Source organism: Actinia tenebrosa, unplaced genomic scaffold (assembly GCF_029948245.1).
Source record: "Actinia tenebrosa isolate PJP-AT-01 unplaced genomic scaffold, QUT_ActTen_1.0 PGA_scaffold0__85_contigs__length_37466705, whole genome shotgun sequence".
NCBI lineage: Eukaryota > Metazoa > Cnidaria > Anthozoa > Actiniaria > Actiniidae > Actinia > Actinia tenebrosa.
Genome location: NW_028292569.1, coordinates 29,482,443 through 29,501,995, shown reverse-complemented (window position 1 = coordinate 29,501,995; position 19,553 = coordinate 29,482,443). Strand labels below are relative to the sequence as shown.

General features: G+C 41.2%; 1 protein-coding gene and 2 pseudogenes across 3 annotated transcripts in view; 2 read left to right on the top strand and 1 right to left on the bottom strand.

Annotated features, from left to right (window-relative positions):
* LOC116305127 (uncharacterized) overlaps positions 1-19,553 on the top strand; it is a 71,783-nt gene that overhangs the window by 11,222 nt on the left and 41,008 nt on the right. Inside the window, exons 2-3 of the mRNA XM_089026002.1 lie at positions 3,105-3,217; positions 3,569-3,697. Coding sequence (XP_088882128.1) covers positions 3,121-3,217; positions 3,569-3,697 — 226 coding nt within the window. The 5' untranslated portion in view covers positions 3,105-3,120. The remainder of the gene's footprint in view (positions 1-3,104; positions 3,218-3,568; positions 3,698-19,553) is intronic.
* LOC148914033 (uncharacterized) lies at positions 4,712-6,071 on the top strand (annotated as a pseudogene). The gene is made up of 3 exons (XR_016119046.1): positions 4,712-5,279; positions 5,386-5,641; positions 5,915-6,071. The product of XR_016119046.1 is annotated as an uncharacterized LOC148914033 (transcript).
* Positions 6,097-9,154, bottom strand: LOC148914032 (uncharacterized; annotated as a pseudogene). The gene is made up of 7 exons (XR_016121611.1): positions 9,115-9,154; positions 8,739-8,925; positions 8,222-8,473; positions 7,781-7,952; positions 7,376-7,522; positions 7,089-7,289; positions 6,097-6,691 (listed from the first exon to the last, which is right to left on the bottom strand). The product of XR_016121611.1 is annotated as an uncharacterized LOC148914032 (transcript).

Genomic DNA, 19,553 nt, shown 5'->3' with positions numbered 1-19,553 from the left:
GCCTTTACCACTGGTAAGTAATTATTTTTAAGAATCATGAATGACTTGGCTTTTAATATCAATCGGCTTCGTGTATGTTCGTTTTATTTCCTGTTTTCCCAGAATCCAAACTGATGATATTGTTAAAATTTGGATCTTTTCTTGGTGTTGCAAGGCATCAACACAATAAAACAATATTCAAAGATAACGAATTTGAAGCAAAACAATACCCTGTAAAAAAAACTAACCCAAAATATAATAAAGCTTGCTACACCAAGAAAGATCCTAAAAGTACCACTATTTATTCGTGGGTAAGGTAATGGCTTTTGATTTTAAATTCAACTTCCTGAGAAAGTAATTTCAAAAATTCAATTTTTCGAATGACCATTCTACTATTCATTTCCTGTGCCGCACTACCAGAAAAATGCATTTTTCTTTACGCACCTACTCCTTTTGATTTTAAGTATTCGAAAATGTACTACAATTTTCAAAAAGATTATATTTTAACACAGTGGAAATCATTGACAAAAACTCAACTTGGTTGTCACTCAGTTGCAACACTTCGAGAAAAGTCTCATTGGAGGTAATCTTAGTAAGTAATTTGTCCAATTTTTAATTTGACAATGATTCAAAAATGTAGAAGTCTTGAAGTACATGTTTTCAATACAGTACGTGAAAACTGATATTTGAAATAAAGGAAAACTATAAATATCTTAAATTCTTCCATCGTTTTCCGGACATTCACTGGACCACATGATATCCTACACGAAATCTAGGCTAACCCTGAGCAACATAAACTCAAAACTGGAGTATTTCATAGGATAAGTAAGTTTGTATTAGGGAAGGAGGAACGCTTTTTATTGGGGGAGGGGGGGGGGGGGCTGGGCCAGGCTTCAGAGGGGAGGGTCATGAGTAAAATGTGTACTTTTGTTAGATAAAACCTTTTTAGCTTTTCAGCTATTTTAGGTAGCTGTGCTCGTGTTTTTGCAATTTTGAATTTATGTTTCATGTAATTCTTTCCTCCCTGAGTGCAAAAAAAAATATTGTTGTTGTTGTTGTTGTTTTATTTTGACATCATTTAGTTCTGTGTAGGGCTGCTTTAGGGGGCATATTTTGAAGATGACGTATACATTTTTATACACAATAAAATGGTGATGTGTCAATAGAAATATCACGTCATTTAACTCTTAGCTAATCAGAGACAATATAAAAAAGACAGGCATTAAGACTAATCTTTTGTTTTAACGCTAATAATTTTGAGGGCCACTAGTTTATTAGTTATTTTGTAACTATTCCGTGCTACCCTCTTTGAATAAAGAGTTTATTACAATTATTATTACAATTATTATTATTATCATTATTATTATTATTATTATTACTGTTGTTGTTGTTGTTGTTTTTGTTTTTGTTATGATGATAATGATGATGATGATTATTATTATTGTTATTATCATTACTATTATCATTATTAATCGTGGCCGTGGAGGACACAAAGTATGCGTACGGCAGCCATGTTAGATGGCAGAACAAGAAAATCATATTTAATGAGGCCAAAGGGATTCTATTGTTCTGCCATCTAACCACAGACAGTCTAAGCTGTATAATGGGCGTGGGCACGTGATGGTGCAGGACCTTTTTAGCCACCAAAAAAAGGCGATAGGAAGAAGCGATAGACAATAAGCGATAGTGAGGAGCTACGAGATATATTGAAACTATCATCCAGTGTCAGAAATCGAACTCCAAAACAATAGAATCTCTTTGAAATCTAAACCAATTCAATGACGTCAAATGTTAATCAACAAAATGTACATAATGATGAAAATCTCTTGAAGTGATAAAAAGTGTTAACAAATCTTTCATCATCAATATCAAAGATCTGTCGTAATCGTATACACATCTTTGATGTTAAAATGTACCGAGGGAGAAGCCAAAATATTAAAATTCATGACATATTCTAATCAAAAAAGTTGAAGCTATTTGTTTTTAAGACATTTGGCCTAAGGGACCAATTTTCGATCAATATTAGTTTAGGTATAGATTAGTCGAATAGATTGTAGTCTCAGACTAATTATATTTGAAAGTTGAGCCTTGAAGCGAGAAAGACTAAAAAACCAAAGGTGAGTTGTCAAAGATACTTCTTTTAAAAAACATTTTTACTTATGCTAAAAATATATATACACCTATTTCAATAAACGTTGCCATCGCCAAATACTTGACTTCCGTCAGAATATCATAGTCAAAGCTCTAATTTCATGAATTTTACTTTTGAGAAAATACTGGCAAGAAAACATTTTCAACAATATATCTTTTTTGACTTTATATTTCACACATGGCGACAGAACTTTCTTAGTCTGAACTTCTTAGAAAATGGTATTACTGAAAAAGCCCTTGGGTTAATAAAATCAAATAAAACCAAAATCTAGTTTTGAAATCCTTGTGCACATAAAGTTAAGATTACGTAGAATTTTTCCGAGAAACTTCAAAAGTTTTTTTCCATAAAAGTGCGGTTTCAGTTTTAGGTGCAGTCTATTTTCTCAACGATGTGAAAAAAGATAAGAATACTGAACTTATCATAACTTTCCATTGGTCAAACAATTTTGGCTTTGCTGCCGATCGTTTTATCACTTTGAAAGCCGACAACAAATAACCAATTGTTTATCGAAGTACTAGTTATTGTATTTTCTGGTGTCTAATTCAAATACTGCAGATACCTTATGTAAACATACAGACGAATATGCACAAAAGTCTGAAATATCTATCTAATATATATACTTAATTCCATTCCCCCCCTTCCCCCCCCAAACCTAACGCGTTAAATTGATACGACCCGTAAGGTAGTGACTGCGCGAAGCCAAACGTAAGTGTGGATTCAGGGTTCATTCTCTGAGTAAACTGTACCGTTGCTGCCCTGGCTTCAGCCTAGATGTTGTGTTAGGGTTCAAATGTTCCGGCATGAAAGCACTTAAAATTTATGAAACTAATAAAATCTTTTGTACACAATATGTTTTTTTCATAACAGTAAGCAATAAAAAAACTTTTTTGTTGACAAAAGCATTAATTTTACTACATAAAAAACCTAATTTAAAAAAAAAAACTCACTCCGTTTATTTCATCTTGCATTACAGATGTGACTTTAGCAAAATGGAGCACATTAAGAAGAAAATATTTTGCTTAATTTGTGCAATCGTCCTGACTTCAATAACCGCAGAAATGGGAAGATCTTCGCCTGACATTGTTGGTAAATTAATTTTTTTGCCTTAATTGACAGGGTACCTAAATTTTGGGAAATATAATGAGGGTTCGCCATGCAAGGGTTATAGAAAGGATATGCATTTTGTCGTTAAGTTTAGAAGGGTGGCGGTTCTTGATTTAGAAAAGTAGGTTTTTGAGAGGAGAGGACTTGGGATTTTGCATTGCTTTTATCTTTAGATACTGGAAAAAGTAATTATGAGATTTTCAATTTTTTACTAACTTGGCAGCCTTGGCATCATACTTTGATTCGTGTGTGTCTTAATAATAATTAGCCAAACAATTCATGCTTATCCTTAATGTTATACCTCACGCTTCTGTTTTTGGTGTCGATTAACAGATCAATGCAGTTGCAGCTTTGACGCTGGAAATCTATGCAACTGGTCACACGACACGACCATGTCACTTCTGTGGAGCTATTCGGCTAATGTTACTACAACTAAAATGACTAGTCCTTCCAAGTATTCAGGTATGCTTTAAAACATGTTGTTACAGTCAAAACGGTTCAAGGTAATCCCCCCCCCCTTCCCTCACAGGTTGCATTAATAGATTCATTATTCGGATATTTCAATTATTATTATTTCTCTCAGAATACGAAGACTTGGGACTCAAAATAATAGCCGATTCAAAACTCGAATACTTATTTATTGGCCACGGATCATAGTGTTCCTAATGTGAATACATTTAAGTCAGCGTCGGTGTGACGTCATTTTACTACCGCTACCAAAATGCTAGGTGAATTTTTTTCTTACTAAAATTTGCATACTCTCATGCGAATAGTAACTAAGACAATTCTTGTATAATTAAGGTATTAGGATACGAAAAATGACGAATTGCTCGTAATTTTAAACTTTTATCTTTCATATGTTTGTGAAACTTCTTGCAATTTTTTATTGGAAAAGCCAAAATTTTGAGAAAAATCGAAATCGTGACTTTATCAATACCGGAAATGTACCATCGCTTAATATATGCACATCTGTCATGCTCCTTTGTCATTGTAAAAAGATCCTACATTGCGATCGTCCAGAACACCAGATAATTTGACAAGTGATGACAAAATGGAAGGCTCAAGGTGTTTTGGCCAACACCATCCTGGCTCCCTGCAGCTTCCGGCTCCAAACAAAGAAATGTTTTTTTCTCGAATCTTTTTTGTCGCTAAAACCTCAACTTCAAAAAGCTAAAAGTCCCTTGGATTTCATTTGATTTTTTTTTAAAATTTGGAGAGTTTATAAAGTAACTCATGATCCAAAAAAGGGTGTCTCCGAATTTTGAAATTTAATTTCTTTCCAAAGTTATGACGCTTTTTACTCTAAACAACACTCCAAAAGCGATCGCTGAAATTTGATCAAAAATAGCGAGAGATAGGAAACAGAGATCAAAAATCTGGGACACCCTTTTTGAGCTTATTATCTCCTGAGTATGTTAAGCCATTTTTCGCAAACATAGCTTATTAAAGTGTATATCAGGTCTAGAATTTTTTTACGGTTTTGGCATCTCTAGATGATATAAATAAATATTCCAAAAAAAATTGTTCGATTTCGAATTTTTTTCACCTCGAAATCAGCCTTCAAAGTTAGATTTCTGGCGACGCCCAGTCGTGTTGGCCGTGTTTTAGGAGACTGGTAACTAGTGACGTAAATTCGAGAACCGAGAAAAGCGATTGTCAAGGATACGAGTAGACAAAGTATTGTAAACATTGACCCGTTAGTGACTTTCATTCCTTCAAAAAACATAAATTTCAATATATAATTTCACAAGATGGCTACGAACTATTACGGGAGTGATTGCAGCTCTGAAAGCGAGATTTCAAGTATATATTCAGAGGAAGAGGATGGAGAAATAGAGGACGAATGCCATCAACATGCTGAAACACACGAGTCAGATGATAGCTACCCCAGGTCTGAATCTCACGAATTGGTAGGACCATATTCTTCAGAACCACTTGCTGATGCGGAATGGCTCAGTGAATATAACGAAGAAATTTCAAAGATCGAGAAGAGAAATGAAAAGCTTCAAGAAAGATTTGATGGCGTCACGCCGAATAGCGCTTGGTACGTAACTATCAAGATCTAGCTACAAGCTCACTCTTTTTGCAAAATATTTAGTTTCGTTTTGATTTTTTTACTAACTCGCAAATCTAAACGTTTCCTCTTTTAGGTGTAGATGCGGTCATTGCAAGAAAGACTTACTTCAAAAACCTCAAGAGTGTAATTGCTGTCACGAAATAGAGGGTTGTCTCGAGTCACTGAAGTCTTCCGAAGTGCTCGAAGAATTTGGAAGTACCTCCCATTTGTGTGACCTTACATCCAGGGTTTGAGCCTGTTTGTTTAAATCGCTGGTCCCTACGTTCATCATGTGCCAAATACCGCACTATCGACGGATATAAGTATAGACAAACTGGCAGTGAAGAAGAGTGAGTAAATCCTTTTTTTTTCTTCTAAGCTTAGTTTTAATTACATGGGCCCAGAACAAGTAAGATAACTATGACTAATGTTTTCTTCCTTATTTTCTTATATCTTTTACTGTTCACGTGCTTTACAAGTCATACCATGCCGTTTTAAAGTATTACTTATTTCCATGATAATGATGTAAATAGCAATCGTAACTGACAGTTGTTTATTTCAAGAATATATTCTTGTTTGTTTGATAAGTTTATATACTAACAAATTATCATTTCATATTTTAGGCTTCTCCGTGCAACAGCTTACAGGGAATTCACCCAATTGGTTCATGGTTATCAAGGAGGAGGATCCAAGAGAATCCCACTGCCTGCTTGTGCATACCACTCGATAAGAAAACAGTTTCCTAGCACCGATTTTTGTGGATACGAAGATAACGAGTGATACATATTATATTATAAACAGAACATTGCATTAGAGTGATTTTACTTGAAGCATGAAAAAAATTGCACTACATAGTAGTAGATATTCACTGTTTTCTTTTGTTTTACTTCGACTCTCCTCACTAATTATACAACTTTGTATCATGGGTCTAATAGAAATGACTCAAATTGCCTTTATGAGGGTTGTTTTGTATTTGTCACTTTGTATTGCACTTACAACTATAATAAAAAATTATAAAATAATTAATTGTAAAAAGTATTACAAAATGATACATTTCTACATATTAATATAAGAGTGAAGTCACTAAACCAGTGAAATGGATAGTAGACTAATACACCTTAGCACTGAGACTCTAATGCCATTGTTTTCTTTTGTGTCTATTTGACTATTACACCTTAACAAGTAATTTCTATTTCACGGGTTTAGTAACTTCACTCTAAAAGCAAGAGAGTATTAACTGCTTTTCTGGTTTTTAGGGCAGTCTTTCACATTCTTGTGTCCTTTCATGGGATTCTTGCAATGAGTGCAATGAGGGATTGATTTCTCTATCCTGCCTTCTCCAATCTTCTTTGTTTTCTCCATTTCGGCAGCTTTGGCTTCTTGTTCAAGTACCTGTGATACTGATAAAAGTAATGCACAAATTAGCATGAAGTGAATAGTTGATGACAAAATTGTTAGTTTATATTATACTTCTATTATGTTATGACTGTTAGATTATTCAACATATTAGAAATAAACCTTCATGACTTAGACACAACAGTCTAATTATGAAGAAAGATCTATAGTGAAAGCACTGAATAAGGACTTGGTGATATTTGAACACTGAAACAGAGTGCAGTCAGTATAACCAGTGAAATAGTACAAAATCTAAATAGTAGTAATAATTAGCACAAATTCATTTGTTTTCTTTTGTTTGGTAAGCACTATTCAGTGCTATTCAGCTAAGCAAATTTCACAGGTATGATGATGGCACTCTTCAAACTTAGAAACATCAATGGGAAATAACATCCTACTCACATGGTGTTGTGGGTGGTACATTGTCTACAACCATACTCTTTCTTTTTTCCTTTTTTTCCAAAGCCACAGTTTTACTTTCTTTTACCAGCATCGTGTTCATTGATGGTGGGGTCATTTCTTTTAATTCTTTCTGTGCCTCTCTTAACATGTCTTCTTTCTGCAATGCTTCGAGAAAAGTGATGTATATCTCTTCCACATACCCTATTGATAAAAGATAAACAATAACATGTATACAAGTATTTTTTGACTTTTTGTTAAATCAGATGTGCCGAAATAGCAATTCTTACCATAATCTGGTTTTATTCTCACATCTCTTACAGTAGCCTCCCCATTTTTAAACTTCGGATAAATAAATCTCACTTGGTCTGATCCATCTGGCTTCTTTTTTCTCTCTAATGATATTGTAGTTGAAGTGGCTTACAGCAAGTATTTGTCTTGGAAGGAAAGAAAACAAAGAGAATGATTATAACAAATTATTATTCTTATTATTCGAATATCTTAGTTTGATTTCATTTGTTTCTTTATTTTGCATATTGCAATTCAAGTTTTTGCAAGAATGCAAATATTTAGTCATGCATTTATGTCTTATTTCTTGATAGCTTTTATATGAGAATAATACTATGATTATAATATTAGAAAAATATATATAGCAAAAATACATATTGATACAAGTTATACACAGTACTAGATACCTGCAATACATTCCAGGGAAAGAGAATGCAATCATTTTGGGACAAAACTGATTTAGTAGCGAGTGAAATCCCTCGAGGCAACTTGTTTGCGATAAAGGAGAAGCCTGTTTAATGCCAGCAACAATTCCTTTTTTGCTCAATGCTTTGTCCAGTTTCTCATATGCCACAGAATCTAATAAAGAAAAATAACATAATTATAACAGTCAAATAGGTGCTAGGTACTAGGAGTCAACTTTTCTGGGCTAGAAAAATTCAATTTTATGCACCAGGTTTGGGATTTGCAAATAAGAAGTGGGAATTGGAGTTGCTCAAAAACATAACTAATTTGAGAGCATGGGATTTGGCCAGGAAATGGAATTTGGATCACTCTTCCAAAACCGTGTGAACAAAACAGTGGTGACAAATTTTGAAATTATCAACATAAAAATAGAGAAAGAGTACCAGGGATAAGCCATTTCCTAGGTGTTATGTCATCGGCATGTGAGCACTTATTGAACAGAGGGTCAGGTAGATCTTTATGCCTATTAAGAATGTGGCTTTTGAAGGAGTTGAATTTTGACCAGATGATTCTTCCGGTTCCACAGACAGTTGATGTCGCACTCCAATGGAGATGGTTTAAGCAAGGCTGAATCCAGTCCTTGATTAATTCACATCCTTTTTCTCTTGCAACTTTGTTCAGAGCCTTCTTGACAGCTGCAAATTAAATGCAATATATTACTATTATTATCATAATATACATATGCCATTAGAATAAATGTATTCATAAACAATCATTCTGACTCCAAAGGTGACATGAAAACAGGTATAGTTGACCAAGAGATATTCAAAGATAACTGTAGTAAATATTTACTAATATTTGCTTTGCCTTCATTAAATAAGTGGTGTAGAGGTTTAAAATATGTCACACCAATAATTAATAAAATATGATATTAATAATAATACCACTAGATATTCATACATTTCTTTAGGTGCCAAAGATCAAAATAGTGAGTAATATTTGGCAGCTTTTCTCGCATGTGTTTGGCAATGGAGAGATGTCTGTCAGATACGAAGGTGCCAATTGTAAGGCCAATTTGAAGAAGGAAGTTGATGCTCCTATTGAAACCAACGTACTCCATCGCCGTACTGCTACCAGTTTCATTTCTCTAAAAGGAACAATGGCACAATGCAAAGATTAGCATTAATTATCTTATAGAGTCAAATAAGAATGTGTGTACAGAACATAATGAATGTAAAGTCAACAAAGTGCTTTTTTACAAGTTTAATTCTCACTACCTGTTTTGGCAGTAAGGACAGATATAGTAGAATCATAACATCCAATGATGATAACATACCTGTACGAGGGAAAAATGAATAATGTTCGGCAAATTACAAAGGAAGCAGCAGTTAGGCGGACTCGCGGAGCGCCGACAAAGCCAAAAATCGAAAGTCGAAAAACATCAGGGGGGGGTGGGTTTTTAGAGGTCGGTAACCCGCCCTACAGGGGGTCTTGCGCGATCGGCCGACACGCGAAATGTGCCTAACTGCTGCTCTGTTGGGGTCGCAAACGGAGGTTAAAATATTTGTCGGATATACGATGCATGAGTGTAAGAAGTTCGTTAACGACTTCTGTGTGATTTGTTTAACGCCTAAAGTTGTCATACCGAAGCCAGAATCTTTTTGGTGTTGTGGTAAAAAAATACAGATAGAGGAGGACACGTCAGCACAGTGTTACGAGTGTGGTAAGAATATTCGTAATGCGGTGCCAAATGTTACCAAAGAACAGTATTACGCCAATGGAGGTCGCACGAAAACGCCATATAAGAGGTTGAAATACTTCAGGGACTGGATGAATTATATCCAGGGGTTGCATCCGGTGTATTTAGACACGCGGGAGATCGTGGACAATTTGGAAGAGCCCTCGCCGCAAAGTCTACGAAAGACATTGAAAAAATTAAAGCTAGGGAAATATTACAAAGCTATTCCCTATCTTTTGTCTGAAATTACCGGTAGGCGTATTCCTGATGTCCCAGATATGCAAAGGGCCGAGTGGATGTTTTGTCAGCTGGATAAGGATATTCCTTATTACCCCGACGTAATTTACGAAATATTCCAGCAAATAGACCCCAACCACCCCCTATTAGAATGGATTCCGAGAAGATGAAATGTGCAGTCGAAATCCCCCTACGTTCTTTTCAAAGCAGATGTCTACTGAGCGAGTTTTCTTTGTAGATCTTCCTTTGCCTTCTGGTAGATCTGTTTGCGAGATTCCTCGGAAAGATCTTTCACGATGGTTTTTTTATTGCCCGACTTTAATTCGCCGTATTTCTTTTCCTCCGCGAGGATCAAAGAAAACTCCGTGTCGTCTATGCGGCGGTCCCGCAGAGCCTTGGAGACCAAGTCGGCGATGGTGTTAGCCTTTGCTCTTGCCAGGGCTATATTAGTAGAGTGTACAGAATCCCATTGTTTCGGCAACCATTTTCGGCTACCTTTTTTTGTGTTCGCAACCGCGTTGTATGGATCGTCACTGCGTGTCCCAAAAAGAGTGTATGCGTGTTCCAAAAGATGTGTATGTGCTATTCCAAAGAGTGTCTTAGAATGTCGACAACGAAGTTAAATCTTTGTTAAGTATGTGTGGAAACTATTTCGAAAGGTGTCTCAGAATGTCGACAACGAAGTTAAATCGTTGTTAAGTATGTGTGGAAACTACCTACCTGTACAGAATCCCATTTTCCAGGCAAACTCCCACACGGGTATTCCTAGTAGACACAAAGTAGTATTTTTTTGTGCACCCACTGAGCCAGAAAGGGCCCCCAGGAATGTCCGTGGGATAGCAAGGGCCCCGAAACAGGGCGCTTCTACTATGCATGGGCTGCGAAACGCCGCTCTTGGATTGTGCACAGTATTTCCCCGACGTAGCAAGGGCGCGCGGGAAAATCCATAGTAGTAGCCAAAAACCTTCTGCTCCTAGATATAGACATGGACTCCCAAAAGAGTATTTCGACTACATTGCAAGAGATGGGTATACGAGCAAAGAGTAGAGTGTTGGCGCATTTGCTGCTGGACAATGCATGCGACGGGAACTTGCTGCCGAACATATCCAACTGCGACTACCTACGCAACAACGAAGGTACTACCAGTTTGCAGCCGCTGGAAGGATTGCCGCCATTCGTAGACGACATATTCGTATATGGCTTCGTTGCAGAAGAGAATTTGTATGGCAAGAAGCTGCTCTGCAAAAATGCAAAGACAATAGTTGCACAGATATCTACGACAGCAACAGTGGCATTTGGTGGGTTTCTGCCCACGAGTATCGTACATACCTGCAAGCAGGGAAAGATCGTAGAAAACATCGAAAAGATAGAAGAGCGCTCCAATGCCAAAGGCAAATGGTATGGAATACACAACACAGATCCTGCTGGATACTTCGTGGCCAAAGTAGACACTTCGGAGCTGCAAATAGAAGATGTCGGGGAAAACGTACGCAAATTTTCCATGGCTTTGTATGGGCAAGGATATGGCATCTACTCCGTGGACTACACACAGGATTTCTCCGGTACTTTGGACAGAGCTGCATTGGTGCGCAGACTGCGGCAAATGGGCTACAAAGAACAAGGAGAAGTTGGTTGGCGCAACGGTACCATTTTGGACAATACGCATGCCGTCGGGAACCATGTTTGTACTTGGATGGAAGACGGAAAGAGAACCAAAATATACAACAAGATAGTGTCGAACTTCGAGGCCGGAGAAGTGCAAAACCCAGTAGGAGCGAAGTTGGCAGAGTACGTGGATTGCCCCAACGACCATTTGCGTAGAACATTCCTGCACCCCGATGTGCAAAAAAGAGGATGCACCAGAGTGGAAATATCCATCTACGGCAAAGACTTCTCCAAATCCCACACCAACGCTATTGCGGAGACCATAGAACCTTTGCAGGACATATTCGTAGTACAGCCGCCAAAGAATTTGTGGTTGGCTCTCGCAGAACACTTGGATAGATGCTGCTGCATTTGCTGCGAAGAGACGGGAGAAATATTCCTAGCGTGGTACTGCCACGCAGGAACGGGTAGGATAGCCGGAGTGCGAGTTCGTGGCAACGACAAATGGGAACAATGTGTACTTTGGACCATAGCAGAGTTTGGCCTGCGCAAATGCCCCATATTTCGCATAGATGTGCTTAGTATGGAACCTGTGGAAATAGCTCCGCTGCGCTGCTACACGAAAGACTCGCCTACGGTATTGGCGGAGTCCAAGTTTCCCACTCGAGTGCATGCAAATGCCCCCACCATTGCCACGATGCTACCCCCAACGGAACACGTAGAGTGGATATGGCGTACGAAGAAGGCACAAAGGATCGGAGTAGAAAAGAGTCTCTTCGGAATACTGGAAGTACCTACGGACCGCAGGATCTCCTTCCTATCCAAAAGAAAACGAGAACAAAGATTGGAAGACATACGGGACGATTTGGAAGGCGACGAGTGGGTCGAAGCCACGCAGAGATACCACGCAGAGCTGTCGGAGCAAAAGCAAAACATCCTGCGGCAAAAGGAAGAAGACAGGAAAGCCATAGAAAAAGAGTTGGAAAAATATAGGAAACTATTGGATAGGATTTCCAAAAGAACAGACAATCTGCGTAGATTGTTCTTTGGAAAAGAAAGCCCGTTTGGCCCAGAGGCGCCCAGAGCCAAAGTGCATAGGATGGACCAAATACCCGCAGGAGACTACAAGATACTAGGATATGCGATCCCCAGAGACTTGGATGCCAACTGGTTGGCAAGAGGGCACCGCGTAGTATTGCGGAGGAATAGAGAAACGTCTGTGGCATGGGCCACGGAAGCCCTATTGGAGGCATTTGCAGCTGGAAAGTTCGAAGCAAACGGCAACATACGCACTGCCATACCCGGAGAAGAAATATTGCTAGAGTGGAAAAATGGCATAGCAACTGTATTCGTACCGGAAGGACCAGGCTTGGACACATACCACGAGTTGGCCAGAAAAATAGACCACAAAATGCCGCAGAATCCAGGAAAGCTACTGGAAGTTCCAGCGCCACCGAACAAAGAATGTACGCAGGCTTTGCGCATGCAGCCGGGCGAATACCAATGCTGGCGCTACGCCAAAACCACCTACAGAAAAAAAGAAAGGACAATATTGTTCCTTTCCGAGCTATGTTCGGAGTGCGTATTGGAGGGCTGCACGGTAGAACATGCAACCACTCCGGTCTGGGGACACTTCTTGGACGAGCAAAAGATAGACTGGACATCTCCAGCGCCTTTGTATTGCAAAATAGGCAGAGAAAAGACTACCAAAGCAAAGAAGAAAGACAGAATAGTGCACGTCTCCGCAAAGGGTGTCGATCTGGTAGACGCCCTTTCTACTCCATCTCCGGAATCTTAGAAGGCCTCTGTGGCCGTTCGTAGTAGACAACCTTTTCCACTGGTTGCTGCATGCGCGCCCAAAGCAATGCTCCAATGCCAAAGATGGCAAATACTATATTCCCGGCTATTTGCCAGTCTATCTTCGTGGATATTTCCTCCACTTCGTCCTCTAGGTTTTCCTCGCTGTAGTAGCCATCCTCGTCGCTACCAGGCGGTTGTATCTTGGACGACAGCTCCGCACGAAGCTTTTCTAGATCGTCCACGCGGTCTAGCAATTCTTTTTTTGTGGTTGCAAGTTCGGCCAGCAATTCCTCCTTTGCTTTTCCTAGGTCGTCCAAAACAATGGCAAAGGAATCCTGCACTTCTAGAAAATGCTTCTGCAAATCTGTCGTAGGTGGCGTTTCTGGAATTGCAGGCGTCACATTGTTTTCCTGCTCTATCCTGCGTATTTTGGGAATACCCACACCATACTTCTTGGCTACCTTTTGTAGCCCCATTCCATTCTTCCTGTCTTCCAAAAGGTTTGCAATCTCCTCTTTGGATAGCATCTTGGGTGTGGCCATATATGTAGGTAGATACGGAACATACCCTATGTTTGTCCATGGAATACCCTATGGATCCATATGGTAGATACCTGTTTGTCCACAGATATAGCATGTATTTGTACATAGCCATAGGCATAGCTGGATACATGCTAGGAAAACAGCGCACGATAGAAATCCTTTTGGATGTGGTAGGTGGCTTGTACAGAGCGCAGGAGACAATAGGCAACATTCGAATTCCGGGCTACGTAGCTGCACCATTGCGCGTGGCCCTACAAAGAAGGTAGAAGGGGCCTCCATTCTCTTCGGGCATTTTTGCAGACCTTCTCCAAAAGGGGTCTTAGTATTTATTGTTGATTGTTAACGAACAACAATAAAAATAAGTAGAGATCCAAAACTCTTGCGCAAACCAACGCACATCTTTTTGGAACACGCATACACTCTTTTGGGGACACGCATACGCTCTTTTGGAACACGGATTGGTATCTTTTAGGACACAAAAAAAGGTAGCCGAAAATGGTTGCCGAAACAATGGGATTCTGTACACTCTACTAAAGGAACAACTTAACATCCTCGTGTCTTCGGGGAAGTGTAAAGAAATGATAGGCAAGGAACTTACCCATGAACAGGTTAATAAGTTGTCAGAAGAGGAGGTTAAGAAGTTCCATAAGAGGTACGAGGCCGCCCTTGCAAGTAAGACCACGGACGCCGTAGCAGACTCCGCTATCCGACTTGCGACTAAATTGCTTGGACTTGCGCTGCCCATAGACGACGTGGAGCAACTACGGAAGGACATAAGCGAGGACTATGTCATCGCCCAAGAACTTAAGATAACCTGCGGGTGGTTGTCTTTGAAGTGCGGTAAGTTAATGGCAGTCGCCTCTGCGGCTTTGCACGTAGCTCAGCATGTCGACTTGAAGGAGGTACTAGGTTCCTTCGGAACATCTTGGAAGGACTTCAAGAAGGACAGAGAAGTCGAAAAGGTCTTCCAGGCAGCACTTGCTGAGGTACCTGATCAAGTCGCCTCAAGTACTTAGTCAAGTCGTTGTCAAGTCATTGCCAAGTCATTGTCAAGTCGTTGTCAAGTCACCTCAAGTACTTAGTCAAGTCGTTGTCAAGTCATTGCCAAGTCATTGTCAAGTCGTCATCAAGTTACTTGTCAAGTCCTTCAAGTCCTTAGATATAAGATGAGTGGCACCGAAGAACAACCACCCGTAGAAGATACCAAGATTACCAAGGCTAAATCTCCAGGCAGAGTCGCTGCCGGAAAGAAGCTCGCAGAGATGAACAGGAAGAACAAAGCAAAGAAAGAGGAAAAGGTGGAGGAAAAAGAAGAGGAATCCTTTTGGAATCCTGGGTACGTCATCGGCGCGTTAGGAGTTGCTATAGCAGCAGGCAGCCTTTACTTACAATGGCGGGCTACGAAGCCAAAAGTAAAGTGGGAGGCCGCAACATATCACGCGCCCGTGCAGGAACAGGCTGTTAGAAAAAGTAAGATCCCTGAAATGGAATAACCTTCTCGCTTTGTAATATAATGTCGACCGCGTTGTTGAAAACTGTTGAAGAAGCAGCTATTATTACTTCCATCGTTGCGGGTATTGGTTGGGTAGGTAAGAAAGTGCTCAAAGAAGACTTTACTGAAGACCCAAGCAAGAGCTTCGCTAATTTTGCTAAAATGACCGCTGCCGTAGGCGGGGCTATCATGGTAAAGGATTACCTACGGAAGGAAAAGTACCTGCCTAACATATAATGGTTAGCTTAGTCGCAGGTGGAGTTATTGCAGCCTTAGCATTCACTGGAGCTAATTATGGTGGTCAATATTTGGATAGATTAGTTAGAGGTGATCGCAGCGGAGATTTGGCCGCCGAAAGGAAAAGGCATGATTTAGCGCTGGAGAAATATCAGCGAGACGTGGCAGCTTGGAATGAAAAAAGACAAGCTTACAGGGATTGGTTGGATAAGAACTACCAAGACAAAATGCAGGCGGATAAAAACTTCGAAAATACAGACTACGCCTTTAAGCTCTATGCGCAGGCGCACCCCGACTTTAGAATGAGAAAGCCTCAGTTTAAGAATTACTACCAACCGTCTAAGAAACAAAAAGACAATGAGCTGGTCTTCGTAGGAGTCGCAGGGCTGGCGGGAGGCGTAGCTTTGGCGTATTTAGTCTAAGCTGCGCTTAGCCTCTAGAAGGAAACTGTGTTTCCTGAAATATATGATCGTCTTTTTGGAAAGCGACAAGAATAACTTTACCACTTATTTGAATCCCCCCATTAAAGCCCATAAGGTTAGGCTGGTTAGTTGCTCTTTGTACAATTCTTGGTATAATTTAGTCAATGCCTTGGTCACCGTGCATAAAGGCAGCGGCAATTATCAAGGCGTATTGCTGCCCGATGGACATTACACACCAATCACCCTTGCTAAGGAATTAGCAAAACACGGTTATACTCTCACCACGGGGTTGCCGCACGAAATGACCCTCAAACATAACATTACGAACCTTACAGTAACCCTAGGAAAGTTTGAACCATTAGGAACTTTATTAAATGTCTCGAAAAAGGCAATTACCACCACGGCAGTTCCCGTAAGTTGGAAAGTCGCATCCTCTTACGAAGTCTATTGCGACTTGGTTCATAGTTACAACAATGGAGAAAAGTCTTCTCTTATGTCCAAGTTTCTGCCCAAAGGTAATCCATTTGACTCAGAAGAATACACTCCCATTTCTTTAAGCTATGACTTGTCTAATTTGGTAGAAAGCATAAACATCACCGTTAAGGTGGACGGAAAGACGGTGGATTTTAACGGACGTAAGATCAATCTTGTCCTGGAATTCATATAATGGGCCGCCTGGAGGACAAACTCAAAAGGATTTACTATGGGCCCGAAGGCTATTGGAGAGGAGCGTCGGCCATCAAGAAACTCGCGACCGCGGCCAGGGTATCAGAAGAAACAGCTAAGAACTGGTTAAAAAAACAAACCCTCTGGCAGGTTTATCTTCCCGTGCCCAAGTACATTCCCAGGCCCAGCTTTACCGTAAATACCCCTAAGGAAGTTCATCAGGCGGATTTGCTTTTCTTACCGCACGACAAGGTGAGAAAAAAGACCTATAGATACGCTTTGACCGTAGTCGATATCGCAAGCAGATACAAGGACGCCGAACCCATAACCAGCAAGGATTCTGGGGAAGTCGCAGAAGCCCTAGGTAGGATTTATAAGCGCGTTTTGAAATGGCCTAAGCTGCTGCAAGTGGATGCGGGGACAGAGTTCATGGGCGTGGTTACCAAAACCCTGAAAGACCACGACACTAAGATTAGGAGAGCCGAAGCCGAGTACCACAGGGGTCAGAGCATTGTCGAAAGATTCAATAAGACCTTGGCCGAGCGTCTCTTTGGGTACCAGTATTGGAAAGAGCTGGAAGATCCCTCCAAACGCAACAGGGAATGGACTCAGAGGCTCCCCCAGGTCATCGCGGCTTTGAACAACGAGGCAGCCAGGGCTACGGGAATGAAACCCAAGGATGCTATAAAAAAGAAACACGTGGAGCACAAGTCCTACGTCAGAAGTTCGAGGGCGGTCGGACTGAAGGAAAAAAAGCTCCCCCGCGACATAGTGGTCAGATACCTCTATCAGCCGGGGGAACTCGAAGGTGGCAGTAAGAGAGCCACGGATCCTAACTGGTCTTTGGAAACGTATGAGATTTCGAAGTCCATCACCAAGGAAGGGCAACCCGTGTTGTATTACCTAAATGGCCCAAGTCGTGGATTTGTCAAGGAAGAGCTGCTCATAGTCCCCAAAGACTCAGAGTAGTGCAGCTCCACGCGCCCGATTACACTCTAGGCATGTCAGTCTTACGTTGCCTCTGCAATGCCCGCGTTTATTATTTATGCGATCCACGGAGAACTGCTGATCGTCATTCGGGTCAAACCTCCGTAGTAGAGGTATGTTACATTTGGCACACCGTGCCCCTTCCTTATAGACGTCGTCCGCGCATAGGTCGAACACCATGCCTTTTCCTTCGTCGTGTCTCTTATAGCGAAGGAGTTTCTTAGCAATGTTCTCCTTTGCTATATCTTCTGGCGTTTTATCGTAACGCAATTGCGGACCCCAAGCCCTCCGCAACTGTTTGGCATGCTCCACACGGCTCACAGCAGTGTAAATCAAATTACTCCAACATAACCGCTGGTCTATGATCCATAAGGTTTCTTTTATGGTAAGCCCTTGCGCGCTGTGGACTGTCATACAATATCCCAAACGCCAATCTGGATGGGAGGTTATTTTTTCAACCTTTCCCATAGGCACCCAGACTTTATCATGAGTTACCGCGTTTCGCAGTTGGACGTCGGTGCCCGGCACCCACACGTCTCTCTTCTGCATGCGGGTATCGTGGGGCTTGTAGCAAACGGGCACCAAATGGCCAGGGAATCTTTCGCGGTGTACGCTTAACAAATCTTTCTGTATTCGCGATTGTGCTGCGCGCTTGCTGCTCAACACCAAATCCGCTGGATGCCACGCGCAAAGGAAGTCCTCGTAAGACTTCGCTCGGATGCGTTTACGCAGCGTCTTGTTTTGCTCGGCATCACTGAGGCCTCTCAATGATGCCTTTAAGTCTCTTACTTCGTCCTTACTGCGGTAGTCGGCGTTGATTTCCTCTGCATGGTCTACCATTCCTTTTAACCATTTATGGGGCATTTCTCCGCAAATAGGAGGCGGCTGGCATGGATCTCCGGCGAATATCACTTGACACTTTCCGCGGAGGAAGTCTACGAATTCCTGTAAGATCTCTAATGGCACGGTGCAAATCTCATCCCATAATATCACCGGAGGTATGTCGCGTATTGCTTCTGGCACCCACTTTTGACCATTCCAGCGAAAGAAGCTGTGATAAGTCTGTGCGTCGTAACCCATTTCCGTTAATTCTCTTTCCAGACGGTGCGTCGGCGTCAATACCTTCACGCGAGGGAACAATTCCAAAACCCTAGTGGTTTTACCGCTGCCTCCGGGCCCATAAAGATACGAAAAGCGTTGGTAAGAAATGGGGTCCACAACGGATGGCAATGGTTCCTCAGTGGGAACGACGGCACCTTTTACGTGTTTCCCATGATATTCCACACGTTCTCTCCAAGCTTTTATCTCTTCATCTTTCACGCGCCATTGACCGCTTTCTGCGAGTTCATCTTCGGTGTAGAATTCTTGCATTTTTTCTAACACTTCGGGCTTCACATACAAAGAATCCGTGGCCACGCGCGGGATATCCTCCTTGTCGAACCGCAACAGCATTGACAATAGATTAATATGCGCATATGCGAGCATGCTGGCGCGTAAATGGTAATATTGCGGGCGATGATCTTGGTAATAACACAACGCATTCCATTGCCGTTCCCCTTGGCCTTCTATGAAATAATTCCACTTCTCTACGGACACCATCGTTCCTTGCTCATGTGCACGTTTTACGAGGAAGCTCAACTCTCCGTCGTCAGTTATCAAACGCCTTTGCATGTGCTTTTCTCCTTCTTTTGCACCCTGGGTGAATTTGCCTATGACAATTCTAGCAGTGGGATTATGCTCTGGCAACCATTGCGTAAACGCGGAGCGGCACAATATGGCTTCATGCGCTGTGTATGTGAGCAGTTCGCGCTCTTCGAGAAACTTCAGCAGGGGTATGGGAATCCATTCTTTCTCCTGCAGATGTTTCCCATACCACGCGTAAATTATTGGATGTAAGCCCTTTGCTAACTTCCACGTGGTCAACCGCACGAACCCCGTAGACTTGGGAGCGTCATATTTACCTGGCAAAGACACACGAAAGAACTGCGAATCCGGATGCCCGTAGCGGTCGTAATACTCCTTGCAATCCCCGAGGCCTTTAAAACTGGC